This window comes from Ceratina calcarata, unplaced genomic scaffold (assembly GCF_001652005.2).
Source record: "Ceratina calcarata isolate Rehan_Ccalc_2016 unplaced genomic scaffold, ASM165200v1 scaffold157, whole genome shotgun sequence".
Classification (NCBI taxonomy): domain Eukaryota; kingdom Metazoa; phylum Arthropoda; class Insecta; order Hymenoptera; family Apidae; genus Ceratina; species Ceratina calcarata.
In genome coordinates, this window is record NW_017136957.1 from 55218 (window position 1) to 75406 (window position 20189).

The 20189-nt window shown below is 37.0% G+C and overlaps 5 protein-coding genes across 14 annotated transcripts; 2 read left to right on the forward strand and 3 right to left on the reverse strand.

The window, feature by feature from the left end:
• Positions 1-369: 369 nt before the first annotated feature.
• Positions 370-5431, reverse strand: P5CDh1 (delta-1-Pyrroline-5-carboxylate dehydrogenase 1). The gene is made up of 7 exons (XM_018037153.2): positions 5168-5431; positions 3378-3591; positions 2876-3310; positions 2365-2775; positions 2108-2286; positions 1791-1979; positions 370-1320 (listed from the first exon to the last, which is right to left on the reverse strand). The coding sequence occupies exons 1-7, from the start codon at positions 5209-5211 to the stop codon at positions 1086-1088; spliced, it is 1707 nt and encodes a 568-aa protein (XP_017892642.1). The 5' UTR covers positions 5212-5431; the 3' UTR covers positions 370-1085.
• A 205-nt stretch (positions 5432-5636) lies between these two features.
• Prp40 (pre-mRNA processing factor 40) lies at positions 5637-9158 on the reverse strand. The gene is made up of 8 exons (XM_026819726.1): positions 8996-9158; positions 8509-8737; positions 8039-8435; positions 7532-7969; positions 6990-7458; positions 6284-6919; positions 6075-6221; positions 5637-5990 (listed from the first exon to the last, which is right to left on the reverse strand). The coding sequence occupies exons 1-8, from the start codon at positions 8996-8998 to the stop codon at positions 5793-5795; spliced, it is 2517 nt and encodes an 838-aa protein (XP_026675527.1). The 5' UTR covers positions 8999-9158; the 3' UTR covers positions 5637-5792.
• An 86-nt stretch (positions 9159-9244) lies between these two features.
• LOC108632496 (golgin subfamily A member 4) lies at positions 9245-16178 on the forward strand. Of its 2 annotated transcripts, XM_018037137.2 has the most exons (9): positions 9245-9821; positions 9947-10034; positions 10090-10259; positions 10326-10667; positions 10730-14483; positions 14555-14871; positions 14999-15028; positions 15142-15444; positions 15624-16178. In XM_018037137.2, exons 1-9 carry the CDS (start codon positions 9735-9737, stop codon positions 15645-15647), a joined length of 5115 nt encoding a protein of 1704 aa, XP_017892626.1. In that variant the 5' UTR covers positions 9245-9734; the 3' UTR covers positions 15648-16178. The 2 variants fall into 2 exon arrangements, with proteins under 2 accessions (XP_017892626.1, XP_017892627.1); XM_018037138.2 differs by lacking the exon at positions 14999-15028.
• Positions 16179-16182: 4 nt separating this feature from the next.
• Positions 16183-19159, reverse strand: LOC108632499 (transmembrane protein 177). Of its 9 annotated transcripts, XM_018037144.2 has the most exons (4): positions 19067-19159; positions 18913-18994; positions 17102-17232; positions 16183-17018 (listed from the first exon to the last, which is right to left on the reverse strand). In XM_018037144.2, the coding sequence occupies exons 3-4, from the start codon at positions 17206-17208 to the stop codon at positions 16235-16237; spliced, it is 891 nt and encodes a 296-aa protein (XP_017892633.1). In that variant the 5' UTR covers positions 17209-17232; positions 18913-18994; positions 19067-19159; the 3' UTR covers positions 16183-16234. The 9 variants fall into 9 exon arrangements, with proteins under 9 accessions (XP_017892633.1, XP_026675529.1, XP_017892636.1 ...); XM_026819728.1 differs by lacking the exon at positions 19067-19159 and having other exon boundaries at positions 18913-19017; XM_018037147.2 differs by lacking the exons at positions 18913-18994; positions 19067-19159 and adding an exon at positions 17938-18041.
• On the forward strand, positions 17939-19319 carry LOC108632498 (uncharacterized). The gene is made up of 3 exons (XM_026819727.1): positions 17939-18416; positions 18486-18758; positions 18827-19319. Exons 1-3 carry the CDS (start codon positions 18012-18014, stop codon positions 19187-19189), a joined length of 1041 nt encoding a protein of 346 aa, XP_026675528.1. The 5' UTR covers positions 17939-18011; the 3' UTR covers positions 19190-19319.
• Positions 19320-20189: the final 870 nt, after the last annotated feature.

Consider the following 20189-nt stretch of genomic DNA (forward strand, 5'->3'; position numbering starts at 1 on the left):
TCACAATCACGTAACAGTATCTAATTGTATAGGGTTTTATTGCTATGGTACACTTAAAATAAATTACATCATAACATCAGCCACAACATCTAACATATTACTGTATATTTAATTAGTAATAATCGTTCGACTTCCAAGACGCTTTGTATCAATCACACTGTTAACAATTAACACACCTGAACGATCGACGTTTGTCCCGCGTCTACATATTGTCTGAATGAGTTACACAGTAAAACGGATGATCATGCTGCGCGTTTATAACGTAACATCAGCCATTGTAAACGATCTATATAAGAATATAAAAAATGGAGGTTAGAGAAACACATCTTCTTCTAACTAGTACGACGCATTCATCACAACGTATTTTCCTTTTTCTTCCTCTTTTACTCCAAGCACACCCTCGGATTTTATGCGGCTGGATCATCATATACTGATTAATATATTCGTTATAAAATTTCACGTATCATTGCAATGCACGATAAAAAGAAATGCCACTTCGTCTGGGAACACGTGTAGTAATTCCTGAGATATGAAATTGTTATTTGTAGTTAAACCAGATTTATCAATAGTTGCAGAATCGATCGCGCTGCGACTCACAGAACATTAGATTTATCTATCGGCAGCAAACATTCTGTTTAAATCAACACCACCTCGAAAGTAGTTTCGCGGATGTTAGTTTATTTCCGTGTTCGTCTCTCTTCCTCGCATGCTATCTAATGACCATATATTTATTTAAAAAGAAAAAAACCGAAGAGAGAAAAAATGCTATTTAACTGGTACGTGAAGGTACCAATTTCACTGAATGCTGTTTAAGAATCGGCTATTTTGATGAAGTGATTTATTTCGTGTATAAGCAGTTCGCTTTATAGTACGGAGTTCTACAAAGCCTATGCCACTTGCATCGTGAGTGTAAATGGCGCCTCGCGCAAAAAATTCAAATGATTCCACAGAAAGGAATGCATGAAACGATATTTTCACTTGACTGATCCACCAAGAAAATTTGTATGTTTCAATTTTGTAGTTTTGGATCGATATGCGTTATCTTTCCGCGTTTACTGTAAGCTGTTGACAATACGTACTTACATCTAAGATCTCATGTACGCATAATCGTATTCGCGTAAAGGAACGAATGTTTCTTTGACGGACTGTGGCGATGCCCAACGGAGAGCGTAATGAGGACCGCCGGCTTTATCATTTGTGCCGGACATACGACCACCGCCGAACGGCTGCTGGCCGACAACTGACCCCGTCGATTTGTCGTTAACGTAGAAATTACCGGCTGTGTATTTGAACTCCTCCAATGCTTTTCTTGCCCATTGCCTGAAACGGAGTCGAACATAATATTAGGAGCCCAAGTGTATGTTTAATTCAGGGTTGCAGATGAATGGTTAAACCTTCAATTCAATTGGCAATTAATAATAGACCGGATTTTTATGCATCTATAAAAGGTACTGAATTTTTATCAGTTCATTCATATAAAATGTTGTCAGCAAAGTGAATGAATCCTATATATTTGAGGCATATCCAAATTTCATTCTTCAATTCTCTGTTTCAAACATTTTATTTCGCATAAAAATCGGCAATCTAGTGATTAACGTATGGTTTCTGAATCGATTTAGACTAATTAAGGATCAAAAATGTTCAATTATCGTAATTGGAAGAAATTCGAATCAATGATTGAATTTTAAAGAACACTTCAATTACGAGAAATTTAATTGTTAATCGTTAAAAAAAATGCTGCAATTAAAAAGTCTGCAATCCTGGTTTTATTTTCTATTTTTAATACTTACTCATCTTGTGCAAATATCGATCCAGTTAAAGCGTACGGCGTTGAAGACTCCACTAATTTCATCGTTTCGTTGAGGGTTGAATCTTTATAAACGTATATAGATAGGACAGGCCCGAATATTTCCTCGGTCATTATTTTATCTTTCGGATCCTTCGAAACGACTATCGTCGGATCAATAAAGTAACCACGCCTGACACATAAAAAAATGAATAGATTAGAATTAATTAACAATGTTATTGATTAAACCAGAGCTTCTCAAACTTTTTTGTACCACATAAATATGAGAAATGCTGGATTAAACTATGAAATATTACGTACGAATTGTCATATTTTCCACCACCGATAATTTCTAAATTGGGCGATTTCTTGGCGTGTTCGATGTAACCGGAGATTCTCTTAAATGCATTAGCGTCTATTACAGCTCCAGTGAACATGGTGAAATCTCTAATGTCACCGATTTTAAGAGTGTCGCGGATCGATAAGAGACCCTCCTTTATCTGTACAAAGTAACATTGGATATTAAAAAGTTCCGTTTCATTCGAAACATGAATATTGAGCCAGTATAAGAGACTTACCTTAGGCCACAGGGATTCTGGTACATACATTCTGCTACAAGCTGAACACTTTTGACCATTGAATTCAAAAGAGCTCTTTATGGTACCGTTGACAACCGAACCTACGTCGGCGCTCGGATGTACAAAGTGATAATTCTTCCCGCCGCATTCACCTATTAATTTCGGATAATTCTTGTATTTCGTTAAATTCTGACCCACTTGCGTCCACAGACGATTAAACGTCGGCACCGATCCAGTGAAGTTAATTCCAGATAAATAAGGTGAAGCAGTTATATTGTCGCCGAAGACGGGGCCTTCGCACGGAACGAAATTTACCACGCCTGGTGGCACGCCGGCTTCCTTACAGATCTTAAATATCCACCAGTTCGAAAGTAAAGCTGTATCAGATGGTTTCCACAATACTGCGTTGCCCTGGAAATGTTCAAGATTTTGTATGTACTTCCACCGAACGTTAAATATTTATTCCGTTACAACTAAGCACACAGTGAAAACAATAAAAAGAAATGCAAACCATTAGAGCAGGGGTATAGCTAAGATTACCACCAATGGCAGTAAAGTTGAATGGTGATACGGCTGCAACGAAACCGTCCATTCCTCTGTACCTCAACGAGTTTAACGTTTCTGCCGGCTCCGGCGAGATCGGTTTATATTTCAGCGCATCCTGGGCGAAATATGCGTGCATTCGGAAGAAATCGATTAGCTCTGCCGCACTATCGATCTCCGCTTGAATAACAGTTTTTCCCTGGCCAAGCATCGTGGCGGCGTTCAGATTCTGCCTGTACTTGGTCGCCATAAGGTCAGCTGCCCTCAACCAGATTTCTAAACGTTCCTCAAAAGGACGTTTCTCCCATTCGCGTTGAGTCTTTACAGCAACGTCTATCGCCTTTCTGATTAACTCGGGTGTTGCCCAGTAGTACTTGGCAATCTTTGCCTTGTGATTATGTGGCTGGAATAATAATTATTAGTATCACGCTCCCAAGTCACACTGTTTAGTATTGTACTTTTTAATTTACCATAACTTGATATTTGGCGAGGTCAGTTTTAATTTCTTCATTCCCAATAACCAGGGGTATCTCTTCCAACTCGTTGGCCATTTTATCCAAGGTCTTCTCCAACTCTGCCCTTTCCGGGCTGCCCTTTTTATACAAAAGAATAGGCTCATTTTTCAGAGGGAATTCAACAGGATTCGGTACTGGCATTATACTCCCAAAGCATCTTGTACTAATTCTGTTTGTGAAAGATACAAAAGGCATGTTGACTTCTAATGGTCGAAACAGTTACATTGTAATATTTGAGAATGGATTTACGTTCATATTGACTGATGTATAAGATTAAGAAAGCACATGTTAGCATTCGAGCTTATCTTTAGCTTCTGTATATATTTATCTGTAGACGTGACAAGTAACAAGTAAATCTCTGTTATCTGCTTAAGTACATAATGCAACTTTGGTATTAAATTTCAATAAAGAAATGATCCCAGGAATTGAAACAGAGATACGTGAATCTTAATTAGTGTACAAAAAATAAATATAAATTATTTTATCTGAGGCAGACGTTGCGTATCGTTCGTTCTATCTGAAATTCGCGTTATAGGACGCCCAGAATAACTTGCGTAAATAAAATGAGGAGCGAAATTATTTTGAGGTAAAAAAGATGTTATTTTAAACTTGCTTATACGTGTCATACGTGTCTAATGAAATCTCAAGGAACCTAACTATTACGGTTATCACGCTAATTACTCGAAAATCAGTCAACTATGTAATATATTCTGACTGAAATTGCATCGTTAACATAATAAATGTTATTTAAACGATACGAATAAGTTATGCCAGTTAAAGTGCGAAAAATAGACATCCATCCGCGATAACAGGGACCTTCCTTTTAATTCATAGGATATTTCGTCTCCTTTTGTTGTTACAAATTGATACGCGAAATTTTGAAATAGAACGAAATAAATGCCAAAATATTCCATTGTGTAAATTATACATTTGCGAACAGACGGCGAAACGCACGTGCTACATATTTTATACATGTTTATTGGTACGTAAAAATATGTTTCAAGGTCGAATGGACCGTAAGTAGAAAATATTAATTCGAAGATGACCATATCTTGGTACAAATATGGTTTAACGTGAGGCAAGAATATTTCTACATAAATATTCGGGATTATTTAACAAAATAATCAGAACTGACGCACGAATTACATATTAATGACATGGCACATTGCCGGTTACTGGAATTATGAAATATGTTTGTATGAACTGTAAAAATTGGTTTGTGCATCCCAGTTATGTATTCATACGCACAACAGCGATCGGGCAATTGTTAAATTTGGCAAAAGATAGGTAGTTTAATATGTATTTAGAACGAAAACCGTCCTGGCAACGTACAAAGAAAAAACCGCAAAGACAGGTCGCATCGGATTGTCAAAGGATGTTATTCATAAAAAAAAAACACCTTTCACATCCGTTTTAAAGTGGAAAATTCCTATGGTCCCGCAAAGTAGTCTATCCTTTTCGTAGACGAGGAAGCAAGTATTAACGTGACCAAAGATCGGAGAAAGAGAGCCTAACGGAGGACCAATGATACACGAATAAACTGACGTCTACGTACACGCGGTGTTCTTACGTGTATGCGACTGTTGTTACATGGTGCCTGTGTCAATGCGCTAAAATAATCAATATATCATGATAGTCGGGCTAATTATGAGCGGTGAAGAAACAAAACACTGAAGTTAGACACGTCGGTTCTAACGTTCGATGCAGATGCCTCGCCAAGAAGTTTCGGCCGTTCGTCTACTTACTTTTGACTGTTAGATATTAACGCTTGACGGCAAAGGCTCAACATCGCTCCGTCGTTAGTTCGTTCGGTTAATTCGATCAATTTTCACATAAATACTCGCTCGCGTTTGTAGCACGAGACTCAGGACACTGACAGTAATCCTTGGCCACGATAATCAGTCGAAGTGACTGATCGGAATACCAGACTATTGAAACTACGAAAGTAGACAGTGGCAACCATCGAGCAAATAGTGAGCCGAACCAAACCTCTCCCCACCTGGCCAACCCACCCTCCGTCAATTCGACTACGAAACAGGGCCGTATGAAGATTGCGAAAAGTAAGGCGTCGATTGATTTGCGAAATATATAAAAATGACGACGCATTCACCGCATCTTTCGTGAAAAATTCGTTACCGCTCCATCATTTTTATAGATTATATGAAAATTGTTGACTGATAGCGAGGTCTGAACTCATATTATAAAAATTCTTGATAACTTTCTTACCTTCTTTTATTCCCCTTGCTTTCGACTAACACAAATTGTAAATGCATCTTATTCGTACATAAATGAAGTGAGGGGATCATTCAAATTGTACAAATTTCGTTTAATTTAATATTGCAATTATCTAAAATTACATAAGTTGTTGAGTTAATTATCCTCTTGTTGCATTTGCAATTCGCGCAATAGCTGCGCCCTTTGTTTTTCAAGTTCATCCTCTGACAGTTCATGGTGCTCAGCATTTTCGGTAACAGACCCTTCGCTATGGGCGGAAGCTCTTCTGTGCTTTTCTTCTTTACGTTTCCTCTCCGGCGATTCTTCAGAGGACGGAAGTCTCGAATGTGACCGCTGAACATAAAAAGATCGTTGTCTCGTACACTTTCGTCTAAAGAACTTCATTATTAACTTTACTGTATGACTAATTTCACTTACGGAATGACTGCGACCTCTCTTCTTTTTGTTTTTCTTTCGCTTCGATTTCCTGATGTCAGACTCGGAACTATCAGATTTGCTGGGAACGCTTGGTGACCGTGACTTGTGTCTCTTCTTCTTCAGACCTTTATCGCTGCCCTCAGATTCCTAATGAACAATTCTTATATTACTAGAAATATTCATATCTCTACTTTATGTAATATACTTACACTGTGCGATCTAGACCGGGATTTTCGTTTCACCTTCTTCGTCTTTTTCTTTTTACTGCGAATGTGATGGTGGCTACAACTTTCCTCAATTTCGTGCTGGTATTCTTTGAATATTCGAACTCTCTCGCTTTCTAGTGTTATAGCTTTGAAATCTGGCTCTTCCTCAATCTTACTCCTTACATCTTCCCACGTCATTTGATAATCAACGTTCAGGGTTTTTAGCAGAGTTTTGAAACCCGTTTCCAACTTCTTGAACTTCCTAGCCTCCTCTTTCACGCGTTCCTTCTCTCGCGCTTCAGCTTTTTCGAGTAACAAATTGTACGTTAATTTTACATTGCCCGCGTCTAACGTCGCTGACTTTCGATCTTCGCAGACGACAGTAGCGAATTCCTCGAAGGTCGTATTTACTTGTACTTCGAAATTCTTATCTTTTAAGATTTCCCTTATGATCTTTTTCTCGTCGTGGAATCTAGATTTCAAGTCTTCGACATAAAATTTAAATAGATCTAGAGGGGTCGATCCGGACTGACCGAGCATTGCCGAAAATCTTAAATCGGCAGACAACATCGGATACAGTTCTACCCAAAGTGACATCGACGTCAATTTCCCTTGTTCATGCAACTCGTCTAATAAACTCTGGAAGATAATTATCGACATTGAAAAACGAACGTACGATTGAAAAATTACGAAATATCGTGAAACCTACTATAAAAGCATCTCTATTCTTCCGTTCTTGCCGTTTCCTACGTTTTTTTTCATGCTCCTTCTCTTCCTCCTCGTCTTTTTCCAGTTGACGTATATGATTTTCAAAAACGAGCAAAGCGTCTTCTTTATCCATTTCCAATAAGTCTGCGTCTTCCGCGAAGGCTGCGTGCTGTAAAAGCAACGCTTGCGCTTCTTGCCAAGTGGTTCTATACGTAACGTCAGTCATGGCATCTAATACTTGGGCTAGCCTCTTGGTATTTCTCTTTTTCAACTGCTTCGCTTCTTCCTTTTCCCGTTTGGCCAGATTGAAAATTACGTCCTCGTAAATGTCCCGGCGATCTGAATCCCCGACAGCCCTCCACACCTCCAAATTACCGAACATCTCCTCACACTTATAATACTTGGTAGAACTCGTCATCCTCTCGTGTTCCAGTAAAAATTGTTCCAAATCTTCTTTGGCCTTTTTCAATCTGTTGCAAAAATTATATAACAATACAATCTGCGTTTTACTCCCGTTTTCCCCTTAACATTTGCACTACTTACCGTAATCTCTCTTGTTCCCGTTCCTCTTTGAGTTTCTGAGTCTTGTACGCGTTAAACGCTTGCTTACGTTCATTCAACTTTTTCATTTGCGGATACCTCGGATCGCTCTGAATTAATTTCACCGCTTGCTCCCAAGTAGCATTCGACGGTACGTCCCTTTCCCTTAACAATTCCTTGAATGCTTCGATCGCTTCTTTCTTATCCTTGAATTGCATTTTCGGCTCAGGGGTACTAGTGCGGCTGTCGTTCGCCGATCCTTTCGCGGAATTGCTGTCCTCGTCCGGTTTCGCCGGCGGAGTAGGAATATTTATAGCTGCAAGCGTTGCAGCCATAGCTTGCTCAATTGCAGACTTCCCACCTGGCTCCGGTGTGCTGGTTTGCGACGTATTCGCGATTCCAATATTCGGAGATAAGTGCTGCATAGTTGCAGGAACTATACTGAAGAAATAGAATATTAATAATTCTTTTAGTCCATCGTAAACGAGATTCGTTCCAAGTTATACTAACGTATTTGTGGCACTCGCAACGGCTGCCGCGGCTGCGGCTGCAGCCTCTTCAGCCGTGATTCTTGCTTTCAACTCCTCTAACTCTGAAGGAATAGTCCATCTGGATTCCTTGGTCGTTACGTTATGATAATAGACTTTTCCATTCTCTGACTTGTACTCCTTCCATGGACACTGCGACAAAAGTAGTTCGCTGGGTGTTTTCAACTCATCTGGCTTTTCCCACAACGATTGCTTTGTAACGCTATTGTAATAGTACGTTCTTCCATCAGGGGCTTTGTGCTCTGTCCATTCTGTCTTCTTTTCCGTCGATGTTGCGATGGGTTGAATGGTTGACGTGGCTTCAGTTACAATGGGTACTGGAGGAGGAATACCTGGAGCTGTTATTTGAGGAGGTGCAGCTAAAATACAACATCTAAATCAATCGTACTGTTCCATGAAAATCTACTGCTAGTCTTAAACAGATATATTAACCTATTACTCCAGCATCAGGTGGAGGAGCAGCGTTAATTGGAAAACTAAATCCAGGAGGAGGTATGGAGAACTGTGGTGGCATTATGCCTGGTGGTCCAGGTGGCAAACTAGGAGGTGGTATGAACGGTGCAGCAGGCATAATCGGTGGGACAAAAGTGGAAGCAATATTTGGAGTTGCTGGTGGAAACCCAGGTACCGCAGCAGATGGAGGTATACCATCATTCGAAGCCTACAAAATTAAAAAATGAATTTATGTATGACGTGAAAATTATTTCCTATTTTCTTAAGAAATAAAGAGAACTTCAAATGTCTTGTGAATCCTCGATCAATTTGATTTCTAATATATATATGTATGCACCAAAACGAACTCAATTTCAGTTGTAAGTGATGAAAATCAGTTGAAACAAATTTCTGAGCAAGGAAATAAACTAACGAAGCAGGTTATTGAATCGTTTATGAAGTACTTTATCTTGAAGTAATCTCGTACCATTCTTTTCAACTAGACGAAGTTTCTCGATCAAATCATTGAAATTAAAATCGTTTAAAACTCGATGCACAATTATTTATATTTCTTTGTGAATTAAATTATGTGAAGCGGCAGTATTCCACCTCCGCACTTCACACGCTTCGTACATACAATCCATGCAGACATTGCAGACTGATACAAACTATATACTGCACGCGTTTGGGGGATCTACTATGGATGTACCATCTACCGAGTGTTCAGTGAATAGCAAACAAGTATACATCTTTTAACTTTGTCTGATTCTTACTTTCTTAAATAAATCTAAGCGGGCACAATACCAGAATCATATTGAATGAAAATCCCTCATTTTATTAATGTTTTATGAATAGCTTTTAATAGTTCAATAAATTACACTTCATCTGACCTCATCGCTCTGATTACGCATAGGATAACAATCTGCTAACATCGATATCAATGACAGTAACTCTGCCTACGTAGCCTACGTATACATGGTTCTCACGCAAAACACTTGGTATCGCAATAAAAAAAGTATTATCGTAAGGAATTAAAGGATATCAGATCGATAATCAAATGATTTCGTTACATTTTCACATTGCACCTACGAACGACGCAGAATAATGCTTCAGATACGTTCAAACTCTCATCGTCTTACATGCCAACCTGATTCCAAGTAAACACGTCTATGGAGATTTGTGTAATTTAATAAGATCCCGGGGTAATATCGTGAAATTCCGTCATCATGTTCAAAAAGTTCAAAGACAAACTCGCAGAGGAAATGAAACAGTCGCCTGCCAGGCTGCAGGCGAGCATGCAACAACTGGCACAGGTTTGACACTTCACTTGAATTAAAACATAAATTCCATTCATATTCTTGAAACTATATAAGGGAACGATGGCTTAAAACCCAATTTGCTTCTATATTCTTTATATTAATGGATTCGTTTAATTTAGGCAGTCGTATCTCCAGCTTTATCAAATAGTTCAGTGCAGGAATTGTCTGCATCTAATGAGAACTTTAGTTTGACGGAAGAAGGAGATGGTAAGTTCTCAATATCTTAACAGATTTTGAAGGTACTGAGAATACGTGTTTACAGAGACTCCAAAGAATAGTCCTGCTAAACATGGTTTTCAAAATGTTGACCTGATATCACCTACGTCAAATTCCATGGACATGTCTAGAAGATCGTCTGTTAGCAGCATTGCAAGTGATACATCATCTCTTTTCCCAACTTATGAGACCCCTGACAATTTATATCATTTACAGGTACTATAAGATATTCAGGAATAATTATGTTTGAAACATTAGAAATCATGCGAATTTCCTTTGCAGTCTGATATAGATCAATCAGCTAGTGAAATAGATGAAAATATAAGCTCACAATTGGATAAAGTTTCAAAGGATCAGATATATTCTGCGTATCGTAAAGTGCAGGCAAAGTATCACAAGTATCGTGGTAGATACACAGACCTGGCAACGCATTACAGAGAACTGGAGAGAGTAAAAGCGAAACTGGAGTCGGTGCTAGTTGAAACTCAAGATAAAGTATTAAGGAGAATAGCTGATTTGAAGGAACAATGCCAATTGGAGCAGCAAGCAAAAGCGCATTTGGAAGAGGCACTGAGGAACGACATCGAGGAAAAAGATCATATAATAAATACATTGAACACGAAGGTAATGTCTTGAAAGTTTAAAATCGAGTTTGAACGTTCGTTGTTATTGATTCTTAATTGCAGATCAAGCTTCTACAAAATGGACCAAATTTACATACTGTGGTGTCTGATATTGACAAGGAAAGTTTGAAAGAGAATCTTATCGACCTAAACACCGAATCACCAGTTAATACCGATGAGAATCCTCTGTTATTTGAAAATGTGCAGTTAAAAGATAAATTAAAGAAATTAGAAAATGTTATTCTTAAATACAAAGAATCCTTGAAGCGAAACAAAGACAAATTCACCGAATTATTAGCGGAGAAGAACGCATTGGAGTCTGAATACAAGACACTCAAAGATTCTTATACGGAGAAAGAAAGAGATTTAAACAATGCGCATGCAGAAATTACGAATTTAACAGATCAGGTGATCATATTAAAGAAACGGGAGGAAGAGTCTGTAATATCGCTGGCTGAAAACAAACTTTCGATACATCGGGAATTAGAAGATAAGGAGGAACAAATTAAGAAGCTGCAATTAGATTTGAAGCATGTAACTGAATCCAAGGAAAGTCTGAGTGAGACCGTCAATAAATATAAAATCGAATTAGAGAGATTGAAATCAGCACGAAGCATTCATAACGTGGACGTCGAAAGAGATGAAAATGTTGCGAAGCCTGTGCAACAAGAATTACAACAGAAACTAACCAGCGCAGAAGATAAAGTGAGTTCAAAATCTCACGATGAAAATCACGATTCTAATAAAGAGAATACAGAAAATAGTACAAAAGCGTATGATAATGAAATGTATCAAAATTTAAAGTGTAAGTTAGATGAGAAAGAGATTGAACTTCAAGAAACGAAGATTAAATTAGACGAATTACAGAAACTTGTTAAAGGACATCAAACTGATAAAGATAAGGCGTCGATGGAACTCTCAAATTGTAAGATGAAATACGCGGAACTCCAGAGTGAACAGGAGGCACAGAGGATTATTGCGGAGGAGAGGACGAAGGAAGCGGAGACTACAGTTCAAAAATTACAAGCCACTATACAGAGCCTTGATAAAGAATTAGAAAATATGAGAAACGCTTTAATCGATAGGGATAAGGTCTGCGAAAGTTATAGCGCGAAAGTGCACGAATACGCGGCAGCACTTGAAAACGCGAAAGAGAAATTATTGGTTCAAGAGGCGGAAATGAAAGGTCTGAAGGAAAAGGTGCAAGACAATACGAAAATAATTAAATTACATAATGAGCTAGAGAATAAAAACACTGAATTATTAGGATTACAAACTGAACTGCAATCTTGTAAAAGTATTATTTCTGATCTTAAAAACAAACTTCAAGCCGATAGTTCTGTCATCAGTACACTTCGCGAAGAGAAGAATAATTTGATTAAAAGTATTTTTTATTACAAAACTTCTGCCCGTAAGTTGAAGGAAGATAACGTTTTCATTAAAAGTAATGCGATGGAACATTTTACGGAACTTAATAATGACATTTCTATCTTGAAAAATGGATTTGATACGTTCATGAAGGCGAGTAGTGTTAGAAAGAATAATGAAACGCAAGATTTACAGAATAAATTAGAAGAATTCGAAGAGCTCAAGCAAAGGTATCATCAATTACAAATTGAATTGAGAGATACTGAATGCCTTAAATCTAACTTGGAAGCGGAATTGGAAAAATCTACTCGACGATTAAAAGAAATGTCTACGAAACTGGAAAAGCAGGATGAAGTGGATGCAAAAAATTGTAAACTTATAGCAGAGATTGATAATCTAAATTTTAAACTGTACGATGTGACAAATTTGTCCGACCAAGTGAAATCTTTAACAATGGAATCGAACGCTTTGAAACATGAACTCAACGACGTTAACGCAAGGAATGAATTACTTTTAACTGAAATAGGTGACTTGAAACAGCAGCTTGAAGAAACACACGGTACCAAGAACAGATTGGAAGAGTTCATACAAAAATATACGGAAACGACAGAAGCACTTGAAAAATTAAAATCGGAAAGTGTTGATTGTAGTAACTTAGAACAGGAAATAAACATCTTACAATCAGAAGTTAAGATTTTAAATGAATATTTATCCGATAGGGATAACGAAATAAGTAATTTAACAGAGGAATTGCGAAATAAAGAGAGTTCTCTAAATAATTTGCAAACCGAGGCTGAAAATAATGCGAAGTTAATCGAGAACCACGAAAAGGAAATTAGTGAACTTACAGAAACGAATGAAACGTTGAAAAATACGATACAGACAAAACTCGGTCAACTGAAACGCTTAAAGGCTGTTAAACAGCGACAGGATTCCGTGATTCAACAGTCGAGCGACGAGATTGCCGAATTAAAAGATTTAAACGCAAAATTGACAGAGCAATTGAAAACGTTAGAGAACGAAACAGACGCATTAAAATCTGAAAACTGCCAATTGACAACATTAAGAAGTGATAATTTGACTATTAGTTCTGAATTAGAACAGTTGAAGTTGGTGCAAAATAAAATTAGTTTAGAAAATAAGGACTTAAAGGATAAGCAAAACGAGTTTTTGAAATCTAATCAAGAGCTAAATGAGACAAATGAAAATCTAAAGCAAAAAGTTTCAGACTACGAGAACGATCATCAACGATTATTAACTGAAAATACGCGATTAAATAAAGAAATTGAATCATACGAAATTCGTGTGAATGAACAAAACGAAAGTATAGATCATCTAAACACTCAAATTACATCGTTGTATGCAGAATTACAATCGAGCAGTCAGAAACTGAATTCTCAATTAGAAGAATTGAGTTCGTATAGGAAAGAAGCAGAAAGGACTGAGGAGCATCTTTCAAAAGAAAACAAGGACTTGCGAAACGAAGTAAACAAATTAAATTTAACTTTAGAAAATTATAAAAACGTAGATGAGAAGAATAAAGAATTCGTAAGCAATCTGGAAGTTTTGAACAATGAAATTGCAAGGCTAAAAGCTGTTGAGGAAGAAGCGAATAACTTAAAATTAGAAATAAGTTCCTTGAACGAGGTAAACGTTCATCTAGAAAAAGTGAAGTCACAAAATAACGAACTGATCACCGAACACTTATCTTTAAAAAACAAAATTACGGAGTTAGAAAATGTAAATACCAAGCTGCAATCTTATGTGAATAATTTAGAATCTAAGATTTCCGATTTAGAACAAATAGACATTAAATATACTGAATTGAAGAATGAACTGGATAAACTAAGTGCCGCCAATACAGAACTATCATCTCAACTGGAACATGAAAACATAGAAAAGGAGAGACTAACTAAGGAGGTCGAGGAATTAAAACATACAGTAGATGAAAAGGTCGCGGAATTAAAATTGTTAGATACTCGGAATATGGAATTATTAATAGAAATAGAAAGATTAAAATCTTTAACGATAGACGAGGACGTAGAAAGAGAACCGTCGACTGTTGACCATTTGCAAGAAACAGTTACAAAATTACAGGAGGAAATAGAAGTTCTTACAGGCTCCAATGCTGCGCTAAGAAATGAAATACAAAATGTAAATAGTAATAAAGTTGTAAATGAATCTTTGATTACAAAGGGTGATAATTTAGAGGAAGAAAATAAGAAGTTAGAAGCGCAGTTAGATGAAGCGTTAATTACATTCCAAGCAAAGGAATTACAAATGCAGATTCTTAATAATAAATTGAAGAGTGAGGCAGATAAACTGAAAGACGAATTAAAAACGAACGAAGAGGAACAAAGTATGAGATTGAAACAATTGGTGAAGGAGTTCCAAGCTCAGTTACATGATAAAGAAGAAGAGTTGCATGCTGCATTGGAAAAACGATTTGGTAATTAAGGAAGTAATAAAATTTAGAAATATTTCTTGTTACGAAATACTAACTATTATATTTCCGTTTAGATCGTCAGCAAAACTACGAGTCGAATCTTATCCAACAGTATAAAGAGCAATTAAAAGATTTCCAAATAGAATTGACAGCAAAGTCCGAACAAATCGAGAATCTGATCTTAGAAAATAAGAATTTGATGTCACAGAAGTCAAAGGATATAAATCAGCTGGTGGAGAAAATTACGTTAATAAAAAAGGAACACACGGACGAAATGAGGGAAATTGAGAAGAAATGGAAATCTATTATACAACAGAAAACTGATAAGCTGGAAGCGAAACACGAGGAAGAGATCAATGAATTGACGAGAGAATGGCGAAATGAGAGAAGGGTTGGTTAATACAATTGTCATAATTCACGCTATTTCATTATACTTCATGTTATACGTTCTAAGTTTTATTTCTGTTATCAATTATTATTTTTTTCATTTTTTATAATTTCATTTATGTTTTTTCCAGCCTGATGTACAAACTGATTTAGCTAATCAGGTAAACTTTGTTTGCTGTGTCTTATTTTATTATACCGTTTCGCAATTGTGTAAATCAAATGGAAATCATTTATGCTGGATATTAGAAGTAATTGAAACTCTAATTTTAATTAGGAGTTGGAAAGCACTTCGCGAGTGGCGATGGCTGCTGTACAATCGAACACTGGTTCTTTCCATACGCTCCAACAAACGTTAACAGCTCAGAGGCGGGAGCTGGCTGAACTCCGCAAATTAGTCAAACTGAGACACGACACGTTGGAGGATTCAACGGAGATCGAATACCTTAGGAACATCTTATTCGAATACATGATGGGAAGGGAAACTATGGTGCTTGCTAGAGTAATCGCTGCAGTCGTCAAATTCGACCAAGAACAAACTGCGAAAATACTCAAAAAAGAAGAGGATAAATTGACACTGGTAACAAGATTTTACAAATTTTTACCGAATTTCAAGAGCATCTAGTATCAAAATAAATACGTTCATCAGAACATGAATTCCAACAAATGCTACATACTCTTGAATATAGCACGGTTCCTCCTAGATTTGCACTTGTCAAAAATATCTGGACTTCAAACCTGAATCTTTTAATGTTTCAGCTCGGTTCTTTAGGTCTCACATAGTCGAAAATATTGTATATTTAAAAATTGTGTAAGTACTTTTGTATATTAGATTGTAAGTATACTGTATTTATTTGCTGAGCGTAAAGTGAACATTGTATTCTGCAAGGAGTATGATTACATGATATGTAGAAAGTACGTATTGTAAAAAATTTTGCACAATTTACAGATAGAAGCAACGTTAAATGCGATTACCTTGTGCTTTGTAGTATATAAAAATACGAAATATATTCTATTACGAATACTAACTATTCATCCGTAAGCATGCCACGTTCTTATTAACTTTTATAACCATTTATAAATTCATTATTAGAATACACAGTTATCGTTCAAGAGTCGCTATTAAGCCGTGAATATCTGTGTTATCCTACAATTTTTTATTTAACTGCAGAAATTTCACAGGTACATAGACGGTTTAATTTAAAATAAAGGTGAATGTCTTTAGAAACAATATGTACTTTTAACATGTATATAAATTATGTAATTAACATGTAACAATAAATGAAATCGGTAAAGAAACGTAAAAAGAAGATACCACTGAGAGTGAATCTATTAACAATTTTATTATCATCGTTTCAGTTTCACAGGATTCACGCTACTTGGAGACTTCGCAATTTTATGTTAAAGAATTCTATTTGATTCGTAATTGTCGATCGTTTTTTATGGAACCAAGAGGTTTCGTTACCATTATTTTTAAATAGATATGTGCCTTTACGTCCTAAAAGAATTCTCAGAGCTTTGTTCCTGCTCGACAACTTCTCATAATATTCGACACCGCCTTCGACGTACTTGGGACCAAGTTCAATTATCTTTTTATTGATTGAAACTTCTCTCTGATCGTCCAAAGCATCCCTTGAAAAGAGCCACATGACATAGACCGCGACGGCAATGACTCCCATCAAAATGAACTTTAGATGTTTTTCTTTTTTAATAGTCTTAGATCGCTTGCTAATAATACTGTAAGCCGTTAGCCCGATCCAAACGTCTGTAAATATGTTCATTGCCTTGAAAACCAAATCATACTCCGAAAGCGCAAATACCTTCCGGGCTATTGCAAATTTCTGTGCGTTCTCCGAGAGGACCAAAGACGTTCGAAACTGTCTCCCAGCGTCTATGTCATAAACGTATTGTACATTTTGGAAGGATATCGTTCGGTCAGTTACATTTTCAGGATCCGTGTACTCAAAGTTCGCTGGGACCCCAATTAAACCACCGTACTTTGACCAAAATGCTCCGGCGTGGAATGTGTCTATGTCGTAAACATTAAAGAGTTGAATCTTTTCTCTTTTATCTTGAGGTAGAGACATGTCATCCAGTACTTGCTCAAATCTCTCTTTAATATCCTCCTGAACTGGCACTTCGTTGCTATCATAACTGTTTTCAGAGTTTTACAAAATTAATGGAAGCTTAAATAAACGACTTCTTATCATTTTTCTTTCTGATTCTTCTACACTCACCCATATCTGGCTCGAAATTGCCTGTATTTATGTAAAAGAACAGTTTGTGGTAATAGCTTTAAAGATACAGCAGCACCTATTACAGTAATTGTTCGTATTCCTAACATTCCTAAAGCAGTTATTTAATAACTCTGAAATGTAAAAGATACAAGCTTACGCTCAAGACGATTTTTAACAAATAGACCGCGGATTTTTATGCAACATCTTAAATATTTAAACATGCAGCTTTTGATATTCTGAATAATTTCATACAAGCAGTTATAAACGAATTTCATAGAAATCTCATCAAATTGGCAGTCTATCAATAAATTACCAAGAAAATTAATTTTCCGTGCGGCTTATTTATTCTTAGACCTTAACCTAAGAATTCCCAATGTACGAAAGTATTTTATAGATTACATACATTAACATACACAATTTATATTATTCATACAATGGTTAAATCTCCACGAGAAGAATGCAACTTTTATTTCGTATACATACTAAAAAGTACTTAAAAGAGCTTGAATAGAAGCGACTATATATAAATCCAGCCAAAAAGAATTACAGCAGGAGTAACACAAATTATTACTTAAGATTTCTACTGGATATCAAAACAAATGCTATGACAGGAAACATATTTTATCTATTAAAATATATTCTCTTTGATTCTAGGAAAATCTAATTGAAGATTAATTTAAATTTTCTATAAGAAAAGTAAACGTACAGATGAGAAAATAGAACGGTGTCCATTTTAAAGATTTAACGTTCTATTTTTTTTCTATTTCGAATGTCGACAATCGAGCCAATCGAAAACATTGTTATGTACACGTTGAATATGAAATAATTTCGGTTACCGGAAAAAAAATTTCGAACATAAAGTCGACAGTTCGTTCGTGTCCCTTTCGTACGGTGTTCTTCAGTAATTGCGATGGATGTTAGTACGCGTAATCAAAACGCTTTTCAAGCGAACGCGCAGCGAAAGTTTTATCAGTGGGTGCTCAAATGGATAAACGCGCACGGGGATGAAGAAATGCGCGACGTTCAACGTCCGGCAAAGTTGGACGTGCCGATCCTGGCGAGTTTCTTGCAAGCGATCGGTTTCAAACTGGTCTCGTTCGAGAAGCACAATGACCCACTTGTTCCAAACAAGAATGAAATTAATAGCGACGCGTTGGAACAGAAAGGAACGCTGAAAATTGCAATCGAATGCGATGCTTCTAACATGAAAGCGGTTTTAGAATTAGGAGAAATCACGTGCCAGTGTCCTAAGCCTGACCACGTCAAAGAGGCATCCTTTTGGAGCGTCAGTGGCACCGGACCCACTGCCAATATTGTGCGTGAAACTGCTTTACAAATATATATATTATTAAGGAATCCTCTAAAAGTAAATTCACGTTTCTAGGATAACAATATCGTGCAGAAGGTAGAAGAGACCGGTAGCAATCTCTTGCCTCGTTTGTCAAAGGACGTTACTCGGGTCTTACGCGATGTCTCGTACAGATTATTTGACACAATTACATGCGAACCAGACGTGAATCGTAATATAGAGAATAACTTAAATAACTCTTTGAACAATCTGTCCAATAGACTTAATACCTCGAAAAAAGATATCGCAATGATTCGAAGTCACACGCAACCGGAAATACGTCTTCATACAACTAACAACATTGTGAAAGTGAGTACTCGTTCTTTTTTAACATTCAAATTTACGTCTCTCATCTATTATTTTTATTCATGCGGTAGGATTTGCTTGAAACTCAAAGTGCGAGAACGAATTCAAATTCGTCTATAAACTGCGCCGTGTCTCCTGTACCATCGAACACACCTACCTTTAAGCGTCAAAAAACTTGGGACATCGAAATCGACACAGAGCCACGACCATCACCGCCGAAAGTCACGAGTTCTCCTGTCCTGGAATTGTACACTTCTATAGGACAAATATACTTGCATGAAAACGAAGATCCTGCAAACGTGGCTGATTACATTGTCGGCGCTCAGAAAAATTTAGAGAAGGCTCTTCAAATGCTGGTCGTGAAGAAACCAATGCTCGAACGTCGAATGACACATGACTTATCGCCTAATCAAGGTAAACGTTTCGAAGTATGACATTTAGCGAGGTATTGACGAATTTGTTATCACGTTAGACAACGACAATGCGTCTGTAAAATCGGCGCCAGCGAACGTGTCGCCGACTGTGCTCGTCGGTCCTTACAAACCAACTCGATCGGGCACGATCTCGAACATCAAACCGGTATCGAAAATAAGCCACTTAATAGCCGAGCAAACGAGAAAAGCTTCGGGAAACGTAACGCCAACTAATCAACCTAAGACTGATCTGACGCGTTCTAAATCAACGACGCGATTAAGCGTGAAACTTCCACAAGCCTGCTTGCAACCTCGCCGCAATAGCTTGTATAGTCCTTCGCCTACGAATTCGACCACATCGCTGAAATCTTCAGGGCAGAAATTATCTGCAAGACGCAGCACAAGTAGACCAAATCTTATGGTCGATACAAACCTCAGGTTTGATCCTTTTGCTTTACAACGTCCCAATTTCTACTCACTGGCTTATCATTACATGGTAATAAAAGAGCCAGTGAGTAGTAATTGTTACGTGAACCAAGGGCTTATTTAATGTACTCTTCATTTTAGAATATCAACAAAGAAAGTCCCATCTCCTTCACAACAAACCGTCTACTCTCCGAAACCGGAGTTCACAAACAATCGCTTGTCATTGTTAAAACAACCCACGAAAATCTCGAAAGCGATACCTATCAATCAGAATTCTGTACAGTCAAAGATAAATACTGGAAGCACGGCGAAACCGAAGGACGTCATTCTCTAGAAAGAATGAATATTCCTTATCAATATTATTTAACTGGTAGACAGTATTTTAATTTCAATATTTAAATAATTTTAAACGAAGATTCGAACATATTTTACTACTAGAGTATGTAAATAAACCTGCTGTAACAATTCGAGGAAAATACATGCACATCGTTTAGGAATAACCCAAGTGAAAATCGATTTGCATGCAATTTTTTTGTACCATCGCTAGGCGCATTTTGAAAGTGACGGTCATAATGCGCCATCTTAAATTGTTCTA